Source organism: Cherax quadricarinatus, chromosome 51, assembly GCF_038502225.1.
Source record: "Cherax quadricarinatus isolate ZL_2023a chromosome 51, ASM3850222v1, whole genome shotgun sequence".
Classification (NCBI taxonomy): Eukaryota; Metazoa; Arthropoda; class Malacostraca; order Decapoda; family Parastacidae; genus Cherax; species Cherax quadricarinatus.
Window position 1 is genome coordinate 675001 of NC_091342.1, and position 23601 is coordinate 698601.

General features: G+C 42.8%; 2 protein-coding genes across 5 annotated transcripts in view; one reads left to right on the forward strand and one right to left on the reverse strand.

Moving 5' to 3' along the window:
* LOC138854166 (uncharacterized) overlaps positions 1 to 23601 on the reverse strand; it is a 119543-nt gene that overhangs the window by 23504 nt on the left and 72438 nt on the right. The window contains exon 1 of one of the 3 annotated variants that reach the window (XM_070095649.1): positions 6444 to 6558. The exons of 1 other annotated variant lie outside the window; for it this stretch is intronic. In XM_070095649.1, the coding sequence (XP_069951750.1) occupies positions 6444 to 6452 (9 nt within the window). In that variant the 5' untranslated portion in view covers positions 6453 to 6558. Of the gene's footprint in view, positions 1 to 6443; positions 6559 to 23601 lie in introns of those variants that run through there. One more of the 3 variants, XM_070095650.1, reaches the window with a different exon arrangement.
* Positions 1 to 23601, forward strand: part of LOC128694766 (E3 ubiquitin-protein ligase TRIM50) — a 50092-nt gene that overhangs the window by 17352 nt on the left and 9139 nt on the right. Inside the window, exons 1-7 of one of the 2 annotated variants that reach the window (XM_053785070.2) lie at positions 15258 to 15570; positions 16501 to 16743; positions 17147 to 17240; positions 19958 to 20110; positions 20888 to 21298; positions 21538 to 21713; positions 22883 to 22999. In XM_053785070.2, coding sequence (XP_053641045.2) covers positions 16514 to 16743; positions 17147 to 17240; positions 19958 to 20110; positions 20888 to 21298; positions 21538 to 21713; positions 22883 to 22999 — 1181 coding nt within the window. In that variant the 5' untranslated portion in view covers positions 15258 to 15570; positions 16501 to 16513. Of the gene's footprint in view, positions 1 to 15257; positions 15571 to 16500; positions 16744 to 17146; positions 17241 to 19957; positions 20111 to 20887; positions 21299 to 21537; positions 21714 to 22882; positions 23000 to 23601 lie in introns of those variants that run through there. The other variant, XM_070095652.1, reaches the window with a different exon arrangement.

A 23601-nucleotide genomic window follows, 5' to 3' on the forward strand; every position in this document is an offset into this window, starting at 1 on the left:
TTTCTCTATCTCTCTTTATATATGTCGTGCCGAATACGTAAAACTTGCGATTTTGGCTTAAACAGCAACGCTCTTCTTGCCGAATAAGGCAAGCGAAAATTTGTGTTTGCAATAATTTCGCAAAAGCCATTCTGAACCTAACGAAAAAAATATATTTCATTGTGTTTGTTTATTATTAAATGACTGTAAACTTATCTAAAATATATTTAGCTGGATTAGGTTAAATTAAATTGAGCTTGTTATAATAAGGTTAGGTAAGTTTTCTAAGATTCTTTTGGTAGAAAATGAAAAAAAAAATATTTCTTTAAACGCATAAGAGAAATTTTATAGAAAAGACATAATTTTAAATGAGTTCTTGCTAATTGACCAATTTTACCTATTCGGCACGACATTATATATATATACACACCTTATTTACCTTTCTGTCTTATCTCTCTCAGTCTGTCAATACCTTTGCATGCTTTTCACTTTTTTTTTTTGCGACACTCATTGTCTAGTAGGATGCTTCTCTTGGCATTTCTATTAGCTTTCACGCTCACGCACGCACGCACGCACGCACGCACGCACGCACGCACGCTAAAACAATTCATTTACTAGATTGTTTTGACATAGATTTCCCCGACACTCTCCTTGCTGTGTTTTAATAGATTTGTTGGTGGTCACCATCATGTAACGCTATTTCCTAGTGAGGTAAGTGTCCATTGTGTGGAGTCATGGTATCCTAGTAACCTAGTGGCGCTGGTGCCGTCAATTATTATTATTATAATCAAGGGGGAAGCGCTAAACCCGGAGGATTATACAGCGCCTGGGGGGGGGATGTGGAAGGCATTCAGGCTTAATTCGGGGAACTAGAGCACAGATCCAATTCCCTAAATCAAGAGCCCCTCACCAACCTCAAGGAACCTTCCTTGAGGGGTGGTGCCGTCAAGCACTCCCAGCAACACTAACATAATATGTGCTGGTATACCAGGAGGGTGTATACCTGGAGGGTGTATACCTGGAGGGTGTATACCTGGAGGGTGTATACCTGGAGGATGTATACCTGGAGGGTGTTCCGAGGGTTAACGCTCCAGCCGCCTGGTTCATGACCAGGCCTCGCGGTTGACCAGGGCCTGATCAACCAGGCTGTTAGTGCTGGTCGCACACTAACCGACGTACAAACCACAGCCCGGCTGGTCAGGTACTGACTTTAGGTGTCTGTCCAGCTCCCTCTTGAAGACAGCCAGGGGTCTATTGGTAACCTCCCATATGTATGCTGGGAGGCAGTTGATGAGTCTTGGGCCCCCTGACACACTATGTTGTCTCTTAGCGTTCTCATGGCGCCACTGCTTTTAACTGGGGGGTGCTGTCAAGCACTTCCTGCAACACTAAGACAGTGGTACTGGTGCTGTCAAGCACTGCCTGCAACACTAAGACAGTGGTACTGGTGCTGTCAAGCACTGCCTGCAACACTAAGACAGTGGTGCTGGTGCTGTCAAGCACTGCCTGCAACACTAAGACAGTGGTGCTGGTGCTGTCCAGCACTGCCTACAACATTAACATAGTGGTACTGGTGCTATCAAGCACTGTCTGCAACATTAACATAGTGGTACTGGAGCTGTCAAGCACTGCCTGCAACATTAACATAGTGGTACTGGTGCTGTCAAGCACTGCCTGCAACATTAACATAGTGGTACTGGTGCTGTCAAGCACTGCCTGCAACACTAACCTGTATCCGCTGACCTGGAGTAACAAGGCGGAGAGTGTACGAGAGGGAAGGATTGTGGGAGACGGAGAAGAGTGTTAAGAGAGGAAAAGATGGGATTGTTCAGCTCTAGTTTCATCCTATGCTTGTCTAACTTCTAGCACTATACAGTATATACTGCTTATTGTAGCATCGATGTATAAGAACTGAAGAAGCCACTAGGGTCGAAAAGTTTTCTCAATAAATGTATTGCATTTCTCATCAGTGTGTTTATCCACATGCTGTAGGTACCACCAGGAGTGTGTTTATCCACATGTTGTAGGTACCACCAGGAGTGTTCTCCAACTAATGATTAGTTTCTTACTAGAGGTAATGAACATCAGCCAAAGTTGGGAGACTCCAGTAGTCTTGGCCTGAGCTGGGAAACTCCAGTAGTCTCGCCTGAGTTGCGAGACTCCAGTAGTCTCGGCCTGAGCCGCTAGACTCCAGTAGCTTCGGCCTCAGCTGAGAGATTCCAGTAGTCTCGGCCTGAGCTGAGAGACTCCAGTAGTCTCGGCCTGAGCTGAGACTCCAGTAGTCTCGGCCTGAGCTGAGAGACTCCAGTAGTCTCGCCTGAGTTGCGAGACTCCAGTAGTCTCGGCCTGAGCCGCTAGACTCCAGTAGCTTCGGCCTCAGCTGAGAGATTCCAGTAGTCTCGGCCTGAGCTGAGAGACTCCAGTAGTCTCGACCTGAGCTGAGAGACTCCAGTAGTCTCGGCCTGAGCTGAGAGACTCCAGTAGTCTCGGCCTGAGCTGAGAGACTCCAGTAGTCTCGGCCTGAGCCGAGAGACTCCAGTAGTCTCGGCCTGAGCCGAGTGACTCCAGTAGTCTCGGCCTGAGCTGAGGGACTCCAGTAGTCTTGGCCTGAGCTGAGGGACTCCAGTAGTCTTGGCCTGGGCTGAGAGACTCCAGTAGTCTCGGCCTGAGCTGAGAGACTCCAGTAGTCTTGGCCTGAGCTGAGAGACTCCAGTAGTCTTGGCCTGAGCCGAGAGACTTCAGTAGTCTCGACCTGAGCCGAGAGACTCCAGTAGTCTTGACCTGAGCTGAGAGACTCCAGTAGTCTTGGCCTGAGCCGAGAGACTTCAGTAGTCTCGACCTGAGCTGAGAGACTCCAGTAGTCTCGGCCTGAGCCGAGAGACTCCAGTAGTCTTGACCTGAGCCGAGACTCCAGTAGTCTTGACCTGAGCTGAGAGACTCCAGTAGTCTTGACCTGAGCTGAAAGACTCCAGTAGTCTTGACCTGAGCTGAGAGACTCCAGTAGTCTTGGCCTGGGCCGAGAGACTTCAGTAGTCTCGACCTGAGCTGAGAGACTCCAGTAGTCTCGGCCTGAGCCGAGAGACTCCAGTAGTCTCGGCCTGAGCCGAGAGACTCCAGTAGTCTCGGCCTGAGCCGAGAGACTCCAGTAGTCTTGACCTGAGCCGAGAGACTCTAGTAGTCTTGACCTGAGCCGAGAGACTCCAGTAGTCTTGACCTGAGCCGAGAGACTCCAGTAGTCTTGACCTGAGCCGAGAGACTCCAGTAGTCTTGACCTGAGCCGAGAGACTCCAGTAGTCTTGACCTGAGCCGAGAGACTCCAGTAGTCTTGACCTGAGCCGAGAGACTCCAGTAGTCTTGACCTGAGCTGAGAGACTCCAGTAGTCTCGCCTGAGTTGCGAGACTCCAGTAGTCTCGGCCTGAGCTGCGAGACTCCAGTAGCCTCGGCCTGAGTTGGGAGACTCCAGTAGTCTCGGCCTGAGCCGCTAGACTCCAGTAGCTTCGGCCTCAGCTGAGAGGTTCCAGTAGTCTCGGCCTGAGCTGAGAGACTCCAGTAGTCTCGGCCTGAGCTGAGAGACTCCAGTAGTCTCGGCCTGAGCCGAGAGACTCCAGTAGTCTCGGCCTGAGCTGAGAGACTCCAGTAGTCTCGGCCTGAGCCGAGAGACTCCAGTAGTCTTGACCTGAGCTGAGAGACTCCAGTAGTCTCGGCCTGAGCTGAGAGACTCCAGTAGTCTTGACCTGAGCTGAGAGACTCCAGTAGTCTTGACCTGAGCTGAGAGACTCCAGTAGTCTCTGTCTGAGCTGTCGCGTACATTACCAGCACAAAACACTTCAGGAACTACGAACACCAGCAGGAAGTAATTAGGGATAAAAAGATTTATGCCTGGCGTAAGTAACGCCAAGTAGAAGTAACGAAGCTACTGAATACGTTGAGACGTCCTATGGTCTACACAGAGATAACACCCAGTACACTCACACTAAGTTCTACACAGAGATAACACCCAGTACACTCACACTAAGTTCTACACAGAGATAACACCCAGTACACTCACACTAAGTTCTACACAGTGATAACACCCAGTACACTCACACTAAGTTCTACACAGTGATAACACCCAGTACACTCACACTAAGTTCTACACAGAGATAACACCCAGTACACTCACACTAAGTTCTACACAGTGATAACACCCAGTACACTCACACTAAGTTCTACACAGTGATAACACCCAGTACACTCACACTAAGTTCTACACAGTGATAACACCCAGTACACTCACACTAAGTTCTACACAGAGATAACACCCAGTACACTCACTACAAGTTCTACACAGAGATAACACCCAGTACACTCACACTAAGTTCTACACAGTGATAACACCCAGTACACTCACACTAAGTTCTACACAGTGATAACACCCAGTACACTCACACTAAGTTCTACACAGAGATAACACCCAGTACACTCACTACAAGTTCTACAGAGAGATAACACCCGGTACACTCACACTACAAGTTCTACACAGAGATAACACCCAGTACACTCACTACAAGTTCTACAGAGAGATAACACCCAGTACACTCACACTACAAGTTCTACACAGAGATAACACCCAGTACACTCACACTACAAGTTCTACACAGAGATAACACCCAGTACACTCACACTACAAGTTCTACACAGAGATAACACCCAGTACACTCACACTACAAGTTCTACACAGAGATAACACCCAGTACACTCATACTACAAGTTCTACACAGAGATAACACCCAGTACACTCATACTACAAGTTCTACACAGAGATAACACCCAGTACACTCACACTACAAGTTCTACACAGAGATAACACCCAGTACACTCACACTACAAGTTCTACACAGAGATAACACCCAGTACACTCATACTACAAGTTCTACAGAGAGATAACACCCAGTACACTGACACTACAAGTTCTACACAGAGATAACACCCAGTACACTCACACTACAAGTTCTACACAGAGATAACACCCAGTACACTCACACTACAAGTTCTACACAGAGAACACCCAGTACACTCACACTACAAGTTCTACACAGAGATAACACCCAGTACACTCATACTACAAGTTCTACAGAGAGATAACACCCAGTACACTGACACTACAAGTTCTACACAGAGATAACACCCAGTACACTCACACTAAGTTCTACACAGACATAACACCCAGTACACTCACACTACAAGTTCTACACAGAGATAACACCCGGTACACTCACACTACAAGTTCTACACAGAGATAACACCCAGTACACTCACACTACAAGTTCTACACAGAGATAACACCCAGTACACTCACACTACAAGTTCTACACAGAGATAACACCCAGTACACTCACACTACAAGTTCTACACAGAGATAACACCCAGTACACTCACACTACAAGTTCTACACAGAGATAACACCCAGTACACTCACACTACAAGTTCTACACAGAGATAACACCCAGTACACTCACACTACAAGTTCTACACAGACATAACACCCAGTACACTCACACTTCACGTACTCAAGAGTGGCACACAGGTAAGGAAGGTTGAGAGTGTATATCACCCATCCTGAGCTACGAGTAACTAATTTACAATAACTTAATGCAGTAATTATCCATAACAATAACTGATAAACAACACAATCTTTCAGCAATAATGGAAAGCAATAATTACTTAAGTGAAAATAATTAAAAATAAATTGTCACGTAAATAAAAGTATATTTTCTTTGCTATTTTTTCCCACTATTTATTTCGAAGGTTTTTCTTTTTTTTTTTTTATTTTACTAAGCGTGAACTTAGCTGAGTGACCCACACGGGTTTAGCCCATCACGAAATACAACATGTTATAATGTGTCTAAATAATACTAATATTAGTAATATTAATCTATATTTCTATAAAGTACGATGGTTGTTACCAGCCTCACACACTACCACTATCCAACACTTTCCCTATAACACCATAGAAGGCATAAATTAAAAGCAACATGACGCTACCATAGAAGTAACATGGCAACGTAACGCTACCATGGTGGTTCCATTTTGTCAAAGGCACTTGTCGATAAAGACATTTGGCCTGTTCACTGAGCACCAGTGTTGTCACAAGGCAGAGCACCTCACAGAGGTCACAGAACGCCAGTGTTCCCACAAGGCAGAGCACCTCACAGAGGTCACAGAACACCAGTGTTGTCACAAGGCAGAGTACCTCACAGAGGTCACAGGCACACGCTTACCTCTGCACGAGATTTATTATATACAATGAAAGGTGACTATCAGTGTTCATACACTGTGAGTATACTTCAATTCCTATTTTAGGTATTAAAATATTCTTGACTGACGGTCAAAATGTTAAGTGCAGCTATAACGATCCCCGTATAGTAGATAGGCTTTAAACCCAATTTATCAGTCACTACGTGACACAGTTGTCAGGCCTCACCCTTGCCATGGTGCACCGAGCGAGAGCTGCCAGTGATAGAGGGTTGACTGAAGCACTGCTTGGGTGTGCACCACCATCCAACGTCAATCCAAGAATGAACTTAGTGAAAGCAACCACCCTGCCTCTATAACCTTGGCTCTCGTGGCCCCGCCTACTTCACCCATACACCACGCCTACTGATAGTAAACCACGCCCACAATACTCAAGCACACACTGGTAGTAAACCACGCCAACAGTGCTCAAGCACACACTGGTCAGAGAGAGAGAGAGAGAGAGAGAGAGAGAGAGCGCGAGGGAGAGAGATGCAAGTACTGAAGCAGAGGAGAGGCAGGCAAATACATGTATATATGTACACGCAATATAGAATAAGGAAACTGACAATATTACTAAATTTCAGCAACAGTAAACAAAAGAAGGTTGGTTAATGGGGTTTAAAGCCTATCAACTACTAAAGTAATTAACTAGCTAATAAAATGGTTTGTAAGACACTATACAAAAAAGGTTGGTTAATGGGGTTTAAAGCCTATCAACTACTAGAGTAATTAACTAGCTAATAAAATGGTTTGTAAGACACTATACAAAAAAAAAAAAAAGGTCTACGAAGTAAAAGGACGAGGCTTAAAGAAATGTTGTGATTAAGGAGGTTGCTGCATCAATGTACAATATAGAGTGTTGGATTCACAACCAAATGGGTCCTGGATCGACCCCCGGGCAGGGGAAAACTTATGGGCAAGTGCTGTTACGCTTACTTCATCTGTTCACTGAGCAGTTAATAAGTACAGGGTTGTAAATGCACTGATGTTAGTCACGTCCTGGACTGGCAGTTTACTCGTTCTTCGTTCCTCAGGTCTGACTTGCTGATAACAGCTTGTAAAATGAACTGGGTAAACTAAAAAAGAAGACATCCCCCTGAGTGAATCCGTGGACCACTGGGTGGCCTCAGGAAGCCGCAGGGAGCCACCAGGTGAAGCTAGACGCAGCCAACACCAGGTGAAGCTAAACGTAGCCAGCACCAGGTGAAGCTAGACGCAGCCAATTGGCTACAGAGAAACTTTCCTATAAGCACTTGATAATAACAACAATACTGATGTGTGTGGTGCTGTCCAAGTTTTCATGATATGGACTAATTTGTTAAGTGACATACTTATTTCTTAGCCACGATTTCTATTATTGCTAATAACCTCGCATTATAGCCAGGAGAAACTTTAAGGTTTTGCCTGAGGGGTAGCAAGGGCACTCATCTTGTGAATGAACAATAATAAATGGATTACAGTACCGTCCACTTAGTGGACATGTTACTGGCAACATCAACACGGTTGCTTCACATTCGGGTGTCACACTTAAATAACTAGCACCAAATTAAAACAAATAATGCTTTTGTTTATAAACGGCTACGAACATTAATTAAAACATTATAAATGTGAGTAGTATAAATTATTATTCCTACGCTTTCTTACATTGTAAAACTCGTTGGCGGAACACAGTCTGTTATTATTATTATTATAATCAAGGGGGAAGCACTAAACCCATAGGATTATACAGTGCTTGGGGGAGGGATGGAAGGTATTCAGGCTTAATTCAGGGAACTGGAGCACAGATCCGGTTCCCAAGATCAAGAGCCCCTCACCAGAACACAGTCTGTGTTTATCCCGATTTTCACACTACACACTTTCCTCTGTTAATCACACACCTCTAACTTTTATTATGTGAATATGATAATAATCGTGTAGCGGACTTGTCACACTTGCCTTCCACATATAAAGGTAACTTCAACGAGTCCCAACTATATATATATATATATATATATATATATATATATATATATATATATATATATATATATATATATATATATATATATATATATATATATATATAGGTACCTTGGGGTTGGCAGAGAGCATGCATAGTTCCTTTGTATAAAGGCAAAGGGGACAAAAGAGAGTGCAAAAATTATAGGGGGATAAGTCTGTTGAGTATACCTGGTAAAGTGTATGGTAGAGTTATTATTGAAAGAATTAAGAGTAAGACGGAGAATAGGATAGCAGATGAACAAGGAGGCTTTAGGAAAGGTAGGGGGTGTGTGGACCAGGTGTTTACAGTGAAACATATAAGTGAACAGTATTTAGATAAGGCTAAAGAGGTCTTTGTGGCATTTATGGATTTGGAAAAGGCGTATGACAGGGTGGATTGAGGAGCAATGTCGCAGATGTTGCAGGTGTATGGTGTAGGAGGTAGGTTACTGAAAGCAGTGAAGAGTTTTTACGAGGATAGTGAGGCTCAAGTTAGAGTATGTAGGAAAGAGGGAAATTATTTCCCAGTAAAAGTAGGCCTTAGATAAGGATGTGTGATGTCACCGTGGTTGTTTAATATATTTATAGATGGGGTTGTAAGAGAAGTAAATGCGAGGGTCTTGGCAAGAGGCGTGGAGTTAAAAGATAAAGAATCACACATAAAGTGGGAGTTGTCACAGTTGCTCTTTGCTGATGACACGGTGCTCTCGGGAGATTCTGAAGAGAAGTTGCAGAGATTGGTGGATGAATTTGGTAGGGTGTGCAAAAGAAGAAAATTAAAAGTGAATACAGGAAAGAGTAAGGTTATGAGGATAACAAAAAGATTAGGTGATGAAAGATTGGATATCAGCTTGGAGGGAGAGAGTATGGAGGAGGTGAATGTATTCAGATATTTGGGAGTGAACGTGTCAGCGGATGGGTCTATGAAAGATGAGGTGAATCATAGAATTGATGAGGGAAAAAGGGTGAGTGGTGCACTTAGGAGTCTGTGGAGACAAAGAACTTTGTCCTTGGAGGAAAAGAGGGGAATGTATGAGAGTATAGTTTTACCAATGCTCTTATATGGGTGTGAAGCATGGGTGATGAATGTTGCAGCGAGGAGAAGGCTGGAGGCAGTGGAGATGTCATGTCTGAGGGCAATGTGTGGTGTGAATATAATGCAGAGAATTCGTAGTTTGGAAGTTAGGAGGAGGTGCGGGATTACCAAAACTGTTGTCCAGAGGGCTGAGGAAGGGTTGTTGAGGTGGTTCGGACATGTAGAGAGAATGGAGCGAAACAGAGTGACTTCAAGAGTGTATCAGTCTGTAGTGGAAGGAAGGCGGGGTAGGGGTCGGCCTAGGAAAGGTTGGAGGGAGGGGGTAAAGGAGGTTTTGTGTGCGAGGGGCTTGGACTTCCAGCAGGCATGCGTGAGCGTGTTTGATAGGAGTGAATGGAGACGAATGGTTTATAATACTTGACGTGCTGTTGGAGTGTGAGCAAAGTAACATTTATGAAGGGGTTCAGGGAAACCGGCAGGCCGGACTTGAGTCCTGGAGATGGGAAGTACAGTGCCTGCACTCTGAAGGAGGGGTGTTAATGTTGCAGTTTAAAAACTGTACTGTAAAGCACCCTTCTGGCAAGACAGTGATGGAGTGAATGATGGTGAAAGTTTTTCTTTTTCGGGCCACCCTGCCTTGGTGGGAATCGGCCAGTGTGATAATAAAAAAAAATATATATATATATATATATATATATATATATATATATATATATATATATATATATATATATATATATATATATATGGTTATAGTAATGATCATAATTTTTAAAGGGATGGACCGGTAAGCTAGGGAAAGGCCTCAGTCAGATGACCAAAAACTCCAACGGCGGGTCATTATCTAAGACCCGCGTCAGGAAACACTTGTCCTGTTTCCTGACAAACCTTGCCGAACCAAAGTCCCAACTACCACAGCTGTCTTGATGAAGTTTAGCCAGTTTTAGTTATATTCCCGGAGATCTAAGTCCTTCAAGACAATGTCTCCCACTTTTTATTTTGATGCGTGTAAAATATAATAAAAATATTAATACATGAATTCAATGGGAAACGCATGTAGACGGCACATGAGCAGCAGCAGCAGCAGCAGCAGCAGCAGCAGCAGTAGCAGCAGTAGCAGCAGCAGCAGCAGCAGCAGTAGCAGCAGTAGCAGCAGTAGCAGCAGCAGCAGCAGCAGCAGCAGCAGCAGCAGTAGCAGCAGTAGCAGCAGCAGCAGCAGCAGCAGCAGCAGCAGCAGCAGCAGCAGCAGCAGCACTACTACTACTACTGAATGACTCATAAGGGTTTGGTTCTTTTACACTGCATTTGCCCAGGGTAGGTTCATATATCGTGTTTTTTTTTTTTTTTTTAAACAGTGTGTGTAATCTCGGCTTATAAGGTAGCGATCATCTTGACAAATAAATAATCTAAATTGACTGTTGCTTCAACTCAGTATAAACATGACGAAAATAGTATAGTTAATGTTAAATATTACCAGTGGTTGGACAGGATTTAGTTAAATTATATGACGTTAATTTTAGCAAGGTTAGTGAGGTCGCTAAGTTAGTTTTGGTACAAAATTAGGATCTTCTGTACTTTGTGAAAGTCGTAAAAATATGTCTGTCAGTGAACTGGATAAAATTTTGGAAACTGTCTTGTTTAGTGTCCAGATTGTATGACTGACTCTTATTTCATTACTCTGCATGAAAACTCACCTTGTGTGATGCAGTACGGCAGGAAAGCCATCTTGTGTGATGCAGTACGGCAGGAAAGCCATCTTGTGTGATGCAGTACGACAGGAAAGCCATCTTGTGTGATGCAGTACGACAGGAAAGCCATCTTGTGTGATGCAGTACGGCAGGAAAGCCATCTTGTGTGATGCAGTACGACAGGAAAGCCATCTTGTGTGATGCAGTACGACAGGAAAGCCATCTTGTGTGATGCAGTACGACAGGAAAACCATCTTGTGTGATGCAGTACGACAGGAAAGCCATCTTGTGTGATGCAGTACGACAGGAAAGCCATCTTGTGTGATGCAGTACGACAGGAAAGCCATCTTGTGTGATGCAGTACGACAGGAAAACCATCTTGTGTGAAGCAGTACGACAGGAAAGCCATCTTGTGTGAAGCAGTACGACAGGAAAGCCATCTTGTGTGATGCAGTACGACAGGAAAACCATCTTGTGTGATGCAGTACGACAGGAAAGCCATCTTGTGTGATGCAGTACGACAGGAAAGCCATCTTGTGTGATGCAGTACGGCAGGAAAGCCATCTTGTGTGATGCAGTACGACAGGAAAGCCATCTTGTGTGATGCAGTACGACAGGAAAGCCATCTTGTGTGATGCAGTACGACAGGAAAGCCATCTTGTGTGATGCAGTACGACAGGAAAACCATCTTGTGTGAAGCAGTACGACAGGAAAGCCATCTTGTGTGAAGCAGTACGACAGGAAAGCCATCTTGTGTGATGCAGTACGACAGGAAAACCATCTTGTGTGATGCAGTACGACAGGAAAACCATCTTGTGTGAGGCAGTACGACAGGAAAGCCATCTTGTGTGATGCAGTACGACAGGAAAACCATCTTGTGTGAAGCAGTACGACAGGAAAACCATCTTGTGTGATGCAGTACGACAGGAAAACCATCTTGTGTGATGCAGTACGACAGGAAAACCATCTTGTGTGATGCAGTACGACAGGAAAGCCATCTTGTGTGAAGCAGTACGACAGGAAAACCATCTTGTGTGAAGCAGTACGACAGGAAAACCATCTTGTGTGATGCAGTTTGACAGGAAAACCATCTTGTATGATCGGTGTGTTGTGTAAACAGTTCTTTCTTTAATCTTATGAAATGTCATATAGATCAGGGCAGCCACATATGGAGTAATCAGCTTTGATAAAAATAACACAAGATGGACATAGCTGGGCTGTAAACACTGGTGAGCCGGGTTAACCCTGAGGTTACGATAACATTACAACAAACATCGCAAGACATGACCTGTTGAACCTCTGACTCACGCTCAGTATGTCACTATGATCAGTATGTATATATATATTTTAACCATGGTCTTAATTAAGGACACACAGAAGTCATGGACACATAAAAACCTACTTTGTGGAGATTTAACCTAACAAGACCCGATAAAATCAATCACTGTGACATATTTTCAACATTTTTCCTACCTCCCTTCCTTCAGGGATGGTGCTTTGATGCTGAAGGGCTCTTGATCCTCAGAACTGGATCTACATTTCCCTTCACTGGATCAAGCCTCATTGCCTCGCATTTCCTAGACGCTCTGTGACCCCTAAGGATTTAGTGTTTCCTCATGATATACAAATGACAATTCTCTTTCAGCCACTTGCATATACAGCAAATTTCAGCACGTGACTTGTTTTGGGAAATTCAGGTTCCTACCAGATTGACATTTATACATGAACATATATAAGCTAATTATTACTTTATACTTTCATTAAATCTTGAAATTAATATTCTGTATTTACTACTACTACTACTACTACTGGTATTACCACCATTACTACTACTACTGTTTGTACCACTACTACTATTACTACTATGAACAATAAGAAACTATAACAACTGTATTTATAATTAACGTTATAATGAGGCAGCACTAATGCCATTTACTGGTCAGCTTTCTTCCGGAAGTAAGGTAAGTAGACCAAGGTCGAGCACGGACGGAGGGGAGGAGATGGAGAGGGAATTAGGGAAGGAGGGAAGGAGGCTGGGGAGTGGGTGGATTCATTAAAATACCAGAGGTGCATTTCCACACACACACACACACACACACACACACACACGTACGTTCCAGAGATGGGACACAGCAACAAGGGGTCACAATTGGAAGTTGAAGACTCAGATGAGCCACAGGGATGTTAGGAAGTATTTCTTCAGCCATAGAGTTGTCAGGAAGTGGAATAGTCTGGAAAGTAAGGTAGTGGAGGCAGGATCCATACATAGCTTTAAGAAGAGGTATGATAAATCTCACGGAGCAGGGAGAGAGTGGACCTAGTGGCGACCAGTGAAAAGGCGAGGTCAGGAGCCATGAATCGACCCCTGCAACAACAATTAGGTGAGTACACACACACACACACACACAGAGTAGTCAGGAAGTGGAATAGCCTAGCAAGTGAGGTAGTGGAGGCAGGAACCATACATTGCTTTAAGATGAAGTATGATAAAGCTCATGGAGCAGGGAGAGAGGACCTAGTAGCACTCAGTGAAGAGGCGGGGCCAGGAGCTGGGTCTCGACCCCTGCAACCACAATTAGGTGAGTACACACATACACAGACCAGCAAAGGCTACAAATGGATGTGAACAGGCCTGGTTTGACAAGTGACTCCCGGAGCTTAAAACCCACCAAGTGGAAAGTTATGAAGCTTTGGTAAGGTCAAAGAAGATCATAAACGGAGTACAGGCTCGGGGGTCAAAGAGGTGAGTATTATACTCAACATATCCCCTGAGTCGCACACTAGCCAAATAACTTCTGCAGCAAATGCGCATCTGGTAAATCTAAGAATAGGGTTTCGACATCTAGGTAAGGAGACATTCACGACACTGTACACTGTGTACATAAAGTCCATATTGGAGTACGTGGCACCAGTATGGAACCCACACCTGGTCAAGCGCATCAAGGAATTGGAGAAAGTGCAGAGGTTTGCAACTAGACTAGTACTGGAGCTAAGAGTATGTCCTATGAGGAGAGGTTAAGGGAACTCATCCTGAAGACAATGGAGGACAGGAGGACTAGGGAAGACATGATAAACTACGTACCAAATACTGAGAAGAATTGCCAAGGTGAACAGGGACAGAATGTTTCAGAGATGGGAAATAGGAACAGGAGGGCACAACTGGAAGATGGAAACTAAGATGAGTCATAGGGATGTAAGGAAGTATTCAGCCTTCGAGCTGTAAGTGGAACAATCTAGAGAGTGTAGAGGTAGAGGGAGAGAGTGGACCTAGTAACGACCAGCGAAGTGGGGTCAGGAGCTGTGAATCAACCCCTGCAACCACAAATAGGTGAGTACACACACACACTCTTACAGAAAAGAGCAAAGATCTTCTGTAATTTAAAATATCAAAAGAGTATTAGGTGTAAAGATGAGTGAAGTTGGTGTGCGAACTCTAACTGCAAGGATTTAACGTCAGCCTGGTGGCAGTGGTGATAGTCAGCGTCAGCCTGGTGGCAGTGGTGGTAGTCAGCGTCAGCCTGGTGGCAGTGGTGGTAGCCAGCGTCAGCCTGGTGGCAGTGGTGGTAGTCAGCGTAAGCCTGGTGGCAGTGGTGGTAGTCAGCGTAAGCCTGGTGGCAGTGGTGGCAGTCAGCGTCAGCCTGGTGGCAGTGGTGGCAGTCAGCGTCAGACAGGTGGAAGAGTTTGCGTCGATTTACAATTGTGTTAATTGCCCTGAATTCATTTTGGGTGACTAATATTATGTTAAAAAGCATTCGTGCATCTTTCTTTTGCAGTTCACGTCACACTCTGTTATACAAACATTCCACTCCAACACCCAAACAATCCACTTGTACATCGACAATCCACTTACATCCAAACATCCCACTCACACTTTCCAGTCCTGAATCCCACTCATACTTCCCAGCCCTACATCCCACTCACATTTCCCAGTCCTACATCCCACTCACATTTCCCAGTCCTATATCCCACTCACATTTCCCAGCCCTACATCCCACTCACATTTCCCAGTCCTACATCCCACTCACATTTCCCAGTCCTATATCCCACTCACATTTCCCAATCCTACGTCCCGCACACACTTCCCAGTCCTACATCCTACTCTAACCTCCCAGTCCTACATCCCACTTACACCAATATATCCCACTACCACAACGGTTATCTGGCTATTGTTCTCTTGATTATCGTCATCACTGCCATATAATGAGCCAAGTGATAACTCCTGTACACAACCCTTATCTTCTTGTATTCCTCCCACTGATAACACAACTTCTGCCTGACCAAGAACAAGCGCACGTAGTAATATACACGAGTGCTCTTTCACTAAAGAAAAACGAAGAAAATACACATCTGAAAGTGGAACAGTTTAGTTACAAAATAATAATTTGCTGTAACGGGCGTAATGAATAAAAGAAATGTATATTATCGAAGAAGAAACTGTACGATAACACTTGCAGATTCGTGCTGCCCGTGTTATCAGCAGCTAACATGAACAGCACTAGACATTGTCAGCCTGACTTAAGCAGCAGCTGACGAAGTTATCCCTCGATAATCTGCCTGCTGACGTCTCTGTGAAGCTAGTTAGCTAGAGAACAAGCCTGTCAATTAGCAAGGTAAGATGTGCCGAGTAGTGAGAGTGAGATAAGTGACTGAGGTAACTTGTTCAGAAATATCACAAGACTCACAGTTCCTCGTCATTAGGATCCATAACGTCGTGTTTCATGGGATTAAAAGTAATTATCTTACATTATTCAGACGATGTAATGCACTTACTGGTTTGCCTTTTCTCCATTTATATAATAATAATAATAATAATAATAATAATAATAATAATAATAATAATAATAATAATAATAATAAGAGCCTCTTATATTCTTACACTAGCTGCCTATATGATCTCTGAATCCATCTGGAGAAGTGCCTTGACGCTGGTGAAGAGCTCTTGATCCAGGGAACGAAACTTATCTTTTGGGTTTGGTGCTCCCTCCTGGATTAAAAATATATATAAATCTCCTACTGATTTACCTCAGTGGGAGAGCATTCGGCTCACACTTGAAAAGGAATCGGGTTCGATTTCCTGGCCTAGATAAGTGGATAAATCTCCTTATACCTACTGTCCTTGTTCAAGTAGTGGTAACTAGGTACTTGGGTGTTGGTAGAGTGTTGTTGATGGCATCCTGGGAAAGGATGGGTAGGAGAATAAGGGAAATAAACCATACTATGTCCCTCCCTTGTGTTGCCATCTTGTCATCACTTAACCATAATGATGCATTTCTGTCTTATACTTCACTGTTGTCCCCATATAACCCTTCAATATATCCGTCCAATATGGTCGACAAGAGTCAGCAGCCGTGAAGTTTCATGCACAATCTTAATAAAACTGCAAATTTGTTTCACAAACAACGCATACGTACTTTGGAAAGGAAACTTCGGCCGACGTTTCGGTCCATCCTGGACAATGACTCAAGACGGTCCGAAACCTCGCCCTAAATGTGGGTTATTTGTGAACTGTTGCAGTCACGGTATTGTGCCTTTACTTACAGGTTGACCGTGGTGATGGCCACAGCCGTACCAGAGAGCCTGGCACCCGCAGGGGATGCACCATTCAGTGGCGGCACCAACCAGGCACCCGCAGCGGAGGCGGCTCTCACCTGCGGTGTGTGTCTTACAGACTTCGACGCGATGTTCCGGCGGCCGTTGCTGCTGCCTCGCTGCGGCCACACCTTCTGCAGACTCTGTATCAAAGACCTGGCCGCCAGGGGCGACATTATCTGTCCTTCCTGTAGGTACGTTCTCTCCCCCCACCATCTAAGAGCTCTGAGCCAGGGAACTGGATTCTCCCTTTGAACTGAATGTGATTGATTCCAATTACCCAGGGTTATACGACACCCACGGGTTTATCGCTTTCTCCTGAGTAAAACAGTGTGTCACCCCGGTTATATTATTACTAAATAATTACAATTAAAATTATAACTAATAATAATTACAACAGCAGCAGCAGCAACATTATTATTATTATTATTATTATTATTATTATTATTATTATTAATGCTTACAGAGTTGCACCAAAAGTGGTCTCTTAAGCTGTAATATGTGTGTAGATTTTGTACTAAATAACATTATTAATACATTTTATTGATATCGCTGAGAAAAAGATCTGAGATTAGATTTTTATTCCATGTTACACAGACAGAAATATGAAAACGTGGAACCTGACAGTCTTCCAGTAAACTTTAATATACAGTGCTTGGCTTCCTCCAGCAAGATCCATACTGCCTTGCAGGTAAGCTGCTCCACTCTCTCTCTCTCTCTCTCTCTCTCTCTCTCTCTCGGGTTAGAAAACCTCTTAAATTAATATCATTAAGTTTGGCCATTATTCTCCGTCGGGAAGTCATGTCTAGAAAGGCCACAGTGATCCAGTGTTTGCAGCTGATAGTCAGAATAATGTATTCTAAATTCGTTATATGAGAGCCATTAAGGCTGCCCCAAATTAAGGATTAAGGTAAACTCTCAGCATATTTATACTGAACAAGAATATATTGCTGGGATAATGGTACTAGGGAGAGTGAACACAGTTTTGCATTACATTATCTTATCTTACCCACAGTATGTGGTCAGGCTTCAAACACCTTTTATTGCATAACTAAAGGAGTGGAACGGACTGCCTGTCCATGTCAAAGCCAGTCCTAGCATGAGCTAGTTTAGGAAGAGAACTAAAAGATACCGAATGAATGAAGCTACAGAAATGGAGGAGAATAATTTCTTGTTTAGCTAATATTCATGTACCTATTATTGTAAGCTGATCCTCTCTTTAATGTTAATATAAATAAATCAGTTTACCTTATTCCTTGTATATCTCCCTTAGTAACTGATTTTCACGCAGTTGAGTTTAATAGTAAGATTTAACAAGGGCCCCAATGGAAACAAGCCACTTTTTTTTTTTTTCGCCGGTATTCTCCCGGCCACTTTGTCTGACCTTTTATAGCGTGATACCCTAGGAAATTTACACATTTGTTACTATGTATGATAATTTGTGTAACTGTATCGGTTTGTTGGTTTGGTAAGGTTTGTCTGGAAACAGGACAAGAAAATTAATTGTATTTATGTATACCTGTATCTAAATAAACTTACTGGTGTACATAGATTACTTGAAGGGATTGAAGTAAACTCTCAGCATATATATATATATATATATATATATATATATATATATATATATATATATATATATATATATATATATATATATATATATATATATATATACATTGAGAGAAATACTCATAAGTTTATTTTTGTCTACCTTCTATAATTAGACTCTTGCTCCTAGAAGTGTATAAAAGAAAACGATATTAGGCTCTGGTTGTGAAGGATTAACTTTGTTAAAGCTCCGACTGCTCTCACTTCTGCTAGTCTTCCATAGTTTGGAAATGATTTGTCACTTGTGTTCATTACTGAAGGACTTCAATTTACTCGGCTTTGGTAGTTCATGAAATTTCTTGATCAATACTTACTTTACGTCCCAATGTTTTCTATTATGTAAATTATACAATTATTATTATTATTATAATTGGGAAACCCTAAACCCGTAGGATTATACAGCGCCTGTGGGGGGGGATGGAAGGCATTCAGGCTTAATTCAGGGAATTGGAGCACAGATCCAATTCCCTAGATCAAGACCCCTCACCAGCGTCAAGGAACCTACCTTGAGGTGTAAATTATGCAATATTAAATTAATTGTGTAATGGAGCTAGTTACATTTTCTAAGTGGAAAAAACTGTTTTAATAAAACCTAATCTGATATAACTAAGCCAAACCTAATATAGAATTCAACTCTTGATCTTAGATAGGTTGAGATAATATAAGATTTTGTTCGGTTTATTATAAGTGGCTATCTGGCATAACTTATGTTGCCGTAACAATGAACTATGGTGTGGGAATTTGTGAGATGCCCACTTTGTTGACACAAATAACACAAGACTCCTATGTCCTGTTCTCACAAGCACTCCTATGGGTACACTTCTTTAGATAGTTAACTAGCTAACAGGAAAGTCTTGCCTTTTTCCATGCACAACTAGAGCAGACTTACTTGATGTGGAGTGATTCTACCCTAGCAAGAAATTCCCTGATTCAACCAGGTTAAGAACTTCTAATGACCTCTCTCTCTCTTACCAAGATGCCACGTGCACAAATGGAATGGGTCCTGTAAGCAGTTAATAAAAAATTAGTAATCCTAGCATACACTCTAGCGGTCACTGTGTTCATTGGGGTTCCCTAACTAATATTTATGTACACAGATTACCAGCTTCTGGATTAATATTCATTATATTATTATAAGTTAACTCGCGTATCTATGGGTGCTAATGGACTCTAAGGGAGAGATCCGACTCTCGCCATCCCTGTGACCACGACCCTAAAACATTTACATTCGAACTGGGCAGTGGGAATTTTTAGTATTTATAAATTTCCACATATGGTCTCATTGACCATATTGGTTATAGATGCAGATACTGGTTCTCTTCAAAAGAAGCACTGGTGTGACAGATTCATTGTATACCACACTCGTGTGCAGCACACTTAAAAACTAGACGATGTTTCGATTTGTCTTTGACTTTTACCAAGTCGCCAGTAATACCTTGACGTCTGGACGGACCGATTAATTATTATTATTATTATTATTATTATTATTATTATTATTATTATTATTATTTTATATTGCCTAGTGAGCACAAAACCCTTATGGATCATACAGCGCCTTGGATTGAGATTTAATCAGATTTGTTCCATATAGATATATTTTGTCCAGTGATAGATAATACATACAATGTGAGAAGCTCTCAGCAATTTTATATGACTGATTATATTATCTACGGCCATCCAAAATACCCAGAACTCCCCTCGAGGAGTTGGCTACTGCACGCGTTCCAGAGTTCATCTAGGTTCAACTTCCAATTTGTGAGCTCATTGTGAGGTGAATATAGGAGATGGTTTGTGTTGCAGGCAGAGGACTCGGGCAGCTTGTGTCCTGAACATCGAGTTCGACTGTCGTTCTGGTGCAGCAGCTGCGATGCGGCAGCCTGCGGAGAGTGCCTCTTCGACCACCACCCCAGGAACAGTCATTCCGTTTGTCGCATCCAGGAGGTGGTCACACAGGTCAGTGCAGGGGATGTAGGTGTAAGTGTTAGTGTATATGTGTATGTTGGCGTACATATGTGTGTGGCTGTGTTGCTGGGTATGTTTATTGCACAGGTACGCATACTAGTGGTGTGAGTGTTAGTGTAAGTGAGTGGAAGGATAATGAGTTAATATTGTAAGCATCGTCCGGAGGAGCAAGAAACTTATACGAATGCTGGGCTGAAATGATAAGCAAAACTCTGCAGAAATCATGTGCTGTTTCTATGAATGAGTGGGACAACGTGGGAGGTGAGGGAATGCTAGATCATAAAAACATTTGATTTTTCTAAATAAGCTACATAATGTTGTGGGCATTTTGATACACTGATGAGTTATGTTATTATTTTTTAAACAATATTACAATAACAGTACTTAAAGGAGACAGAAAGCTTCGTTTTAATGTTTGTGTGAGAGGTGAAAGATTATAAGCTGAAGGCATGAACTGCAAATAATGGTCGGCAAAAGAACAGCGGACAGTAGTGGAAGGAAGGGTTGGAGGACTCGTGAGGTCCTTGTGACTGATGAGAAGGCAAAGACTGGACTTAACCTTGAATATCCACACACACACACACACACAATGGTACAAGCGATTTCACGTGCAGACAGTAAACCAGAAGATGGACCTACTAATGTGGCCTTCTTCACTACCTTCTGCTGTATTGTCTCCGTGTGGGTTCGTTGGTGCCAGCATAGAAAATATGCAGCCTCTATCAAAATGGCACTCTCTTACCACAATGATGATTGTTTGTGTGACAGGTGAAGGAACGTGCTGAGCGCCTCTCTATAGCAAGCTGCGAGGAAGTGGTAATTCGTCTAGGGTACTCCGTCACCCGCACACTACGTGACTTGTCAGACATACAGGAGGCAGCTCACCTACTGCAAGAGACAACAAGGATCTATCGCAAGGCTCAGTCAGCCAACACTTTGTCGTCCATCACGTCCGTCTTCGAGTCGGCCAAAACAGTGCGTGATAGGGTGTGGGCTCTACAGGACGGCATTGAGGAGGGCAACTCTGTCAGCATACCTGACCAGGTGATCTTGAGCTCGAGGCCGGCCGTGCTAGCCCTCAGTGAAGGTGGAGGTCTGGCTCAGGTGAAGGTGGAGAAGAAGGGCATCCATGTATACAGCCTCAGGCCTGCCTCCACTGCTTACAGTGTCGCCATCAAGGTGAGGAAAGGCGCCGACGCGCCTTAACTTATACCGTGTATCTCCTCCAGTTTGCTTTTACTCTGTTAACAGCAGGCAGGGGATTTGTTATTTGCTTTTAGTTCCTGTTTGCTAAGCTCAATTTTATTTGTCAATTGAGAAAACATTGATCTAAGAAGCGTTCACCTTTTAGTTCTCTGACCTGCTAGCTGTCATTTCCAGCGGTTGAATAATCAGTGAACTTTTCCCTACTCGGGTAGCTGACGGTGCTGATGTCATGTGTGAAGAAGGAGTCGCCGATGGTGTTTCTGGACATCAAGGCAGGAGAGCGTCGTCTTGGCCGTGTTTACATTACGTTGGTGGGCAAAATGAAGCGCTCACAGCAATTTCAGGCTCTTTGTCTGGGTACCTTGGGACCCTGCTACCGCGGTACTAGGTAACGATTCTTTTTCGTATCTTAGTGCAATGGAACCTTTCTACCGCGGCACTAGGTAACGATTCTTTTATGTATCTAGTACAATGGAACCCCTCTATTACGGCACTAGGTAACTAATCTCTCACTTTGTATCTAATACCCTGCTACTGAAGCTATAGAACATTCATACAGTTTCAGAAGCAATTGGTTGTTCTAGCTACTCTTGCCTTAAAAATCAAGAAGCCACTCGTGGCCAGACATTTTCTTAGTAACCGTCTTTATCAGTATTTACGTCTTTTACCTACAAGTTGTCGGTATCGCCACACCAGTTACACCTAACCCTTAAGACTTTAATCACAACAGAATCGAGGTTAAATCAACCTTAATTTATCAACATGAGAGAAGCTGTCTTTGATTCTGCGGACTACATTTTCCATCATATAATTACCTAATAAGTGCATGTTAGGGGCTAAAATTAACTGTTTTGCTTTTGCTTAATAAGACAGGATTCAAGAATGTCACTCGTTTGTTATGAATGAATTTTTAAGCGTGTTTCTATGTGATGGATGTCCTGTCGCTAATATAAGAACACATAGATTTGCAATATTGTTCAGTTTTTAAAGAATCCATTTCTTGTTTAACCTTAGCCAAACAGTATCTTAGAATTTGTTTAAAGGAAAATTTAGTTTAAGCTCAACAGTGGCTGCAGGAGGTCAGGTCACTCTAAACCATGAAAAGACTCCTCGGATTTATATTTGTATTTTTTATTGTATATATATACATATAATCAAATACAATTCACTCTTTTCAAATTTGATTTTACTTATTTACAATCTTAGTATATAAAAGTTACTCGGAATTTGAAAAATAAAGCCTGGTCTACTTGTTGATCTTGATCTTGCCCGGTTCATTATATAACAGCTGAAAAGTGGCCCAGCTTTCATTTCATTTTGTTGGTTTCTTGTTAACTATTACTATTTGCTTTCAATTTGTAATTAAAATAATTTCTACGCTCAGTTTTGTGTGTACAAAGTAAAACTATTCCTCAACCTTTTTTGTAACATCTCTTTGTTTGGGCAGAAACATAAGTGGGAGTGGTTGGGTGTGTGACCCACCTAGTATAGCCGAGAGGTATTCTCCAGTACTCTTTTCTCCTTATAATGTTGTACTCAACTCTCTCTCTCTGGCAGGTTCGATGGTATGAGTGAGAAGGGGCAACCAGGGGAGTACTTGAGGGGCGGCGACTACCAGGGTAAAGGAGGCCTCGGTGGTGAAGCTCTTATGGATAATCTCGAGTGGGGCAGAGAGTAAGTGTGTTTGTGAAGAGTCGAGTCACATCTCTTGACCCGGCTTCTTAACTGATATCATTGATTCCTGGCCTCTTGGCCTCTGTCATATCTACTTATGAAATAGTGTATAGTATGCCTTCACCGCCTGCTCATCCCACTTTCCTACCACTCTGACTGAGGGATTTCTTCACACGTCTGTGGCTCATTTGCTTCCATTTCTGCTCTCTTGTCTCTAGTCCTCACATTTAAAAAAACATGTATATATGTCATAATAATGTGTTTATGTCATAATAATGTCTTTATCTAGTCTTCTTACCTCCACGTTTTTTTTAATTCAGTTTCTTTTATCTCTACTCACGGTATGCACTGGTCGCCGTTGTCCAGCTGTGAGAGTAGCGACTCTCATTGCTGAGGTCCAGGTAACAAACCCTGGGCATTAACATACATCTACTCACGGTATACCTCCGCACAGTAGAACTTGTCTTGTGCAAACTTCCAGACTTTTTTAAACCTCTTAATGTATGTAATCAGTTAGGGCTATCATAGACTATGTTAGTGAAGGGCAATTTATTATAGAATTAATCTATGACGTGTATAATATCCTAAAGTTTTTTTGTTAA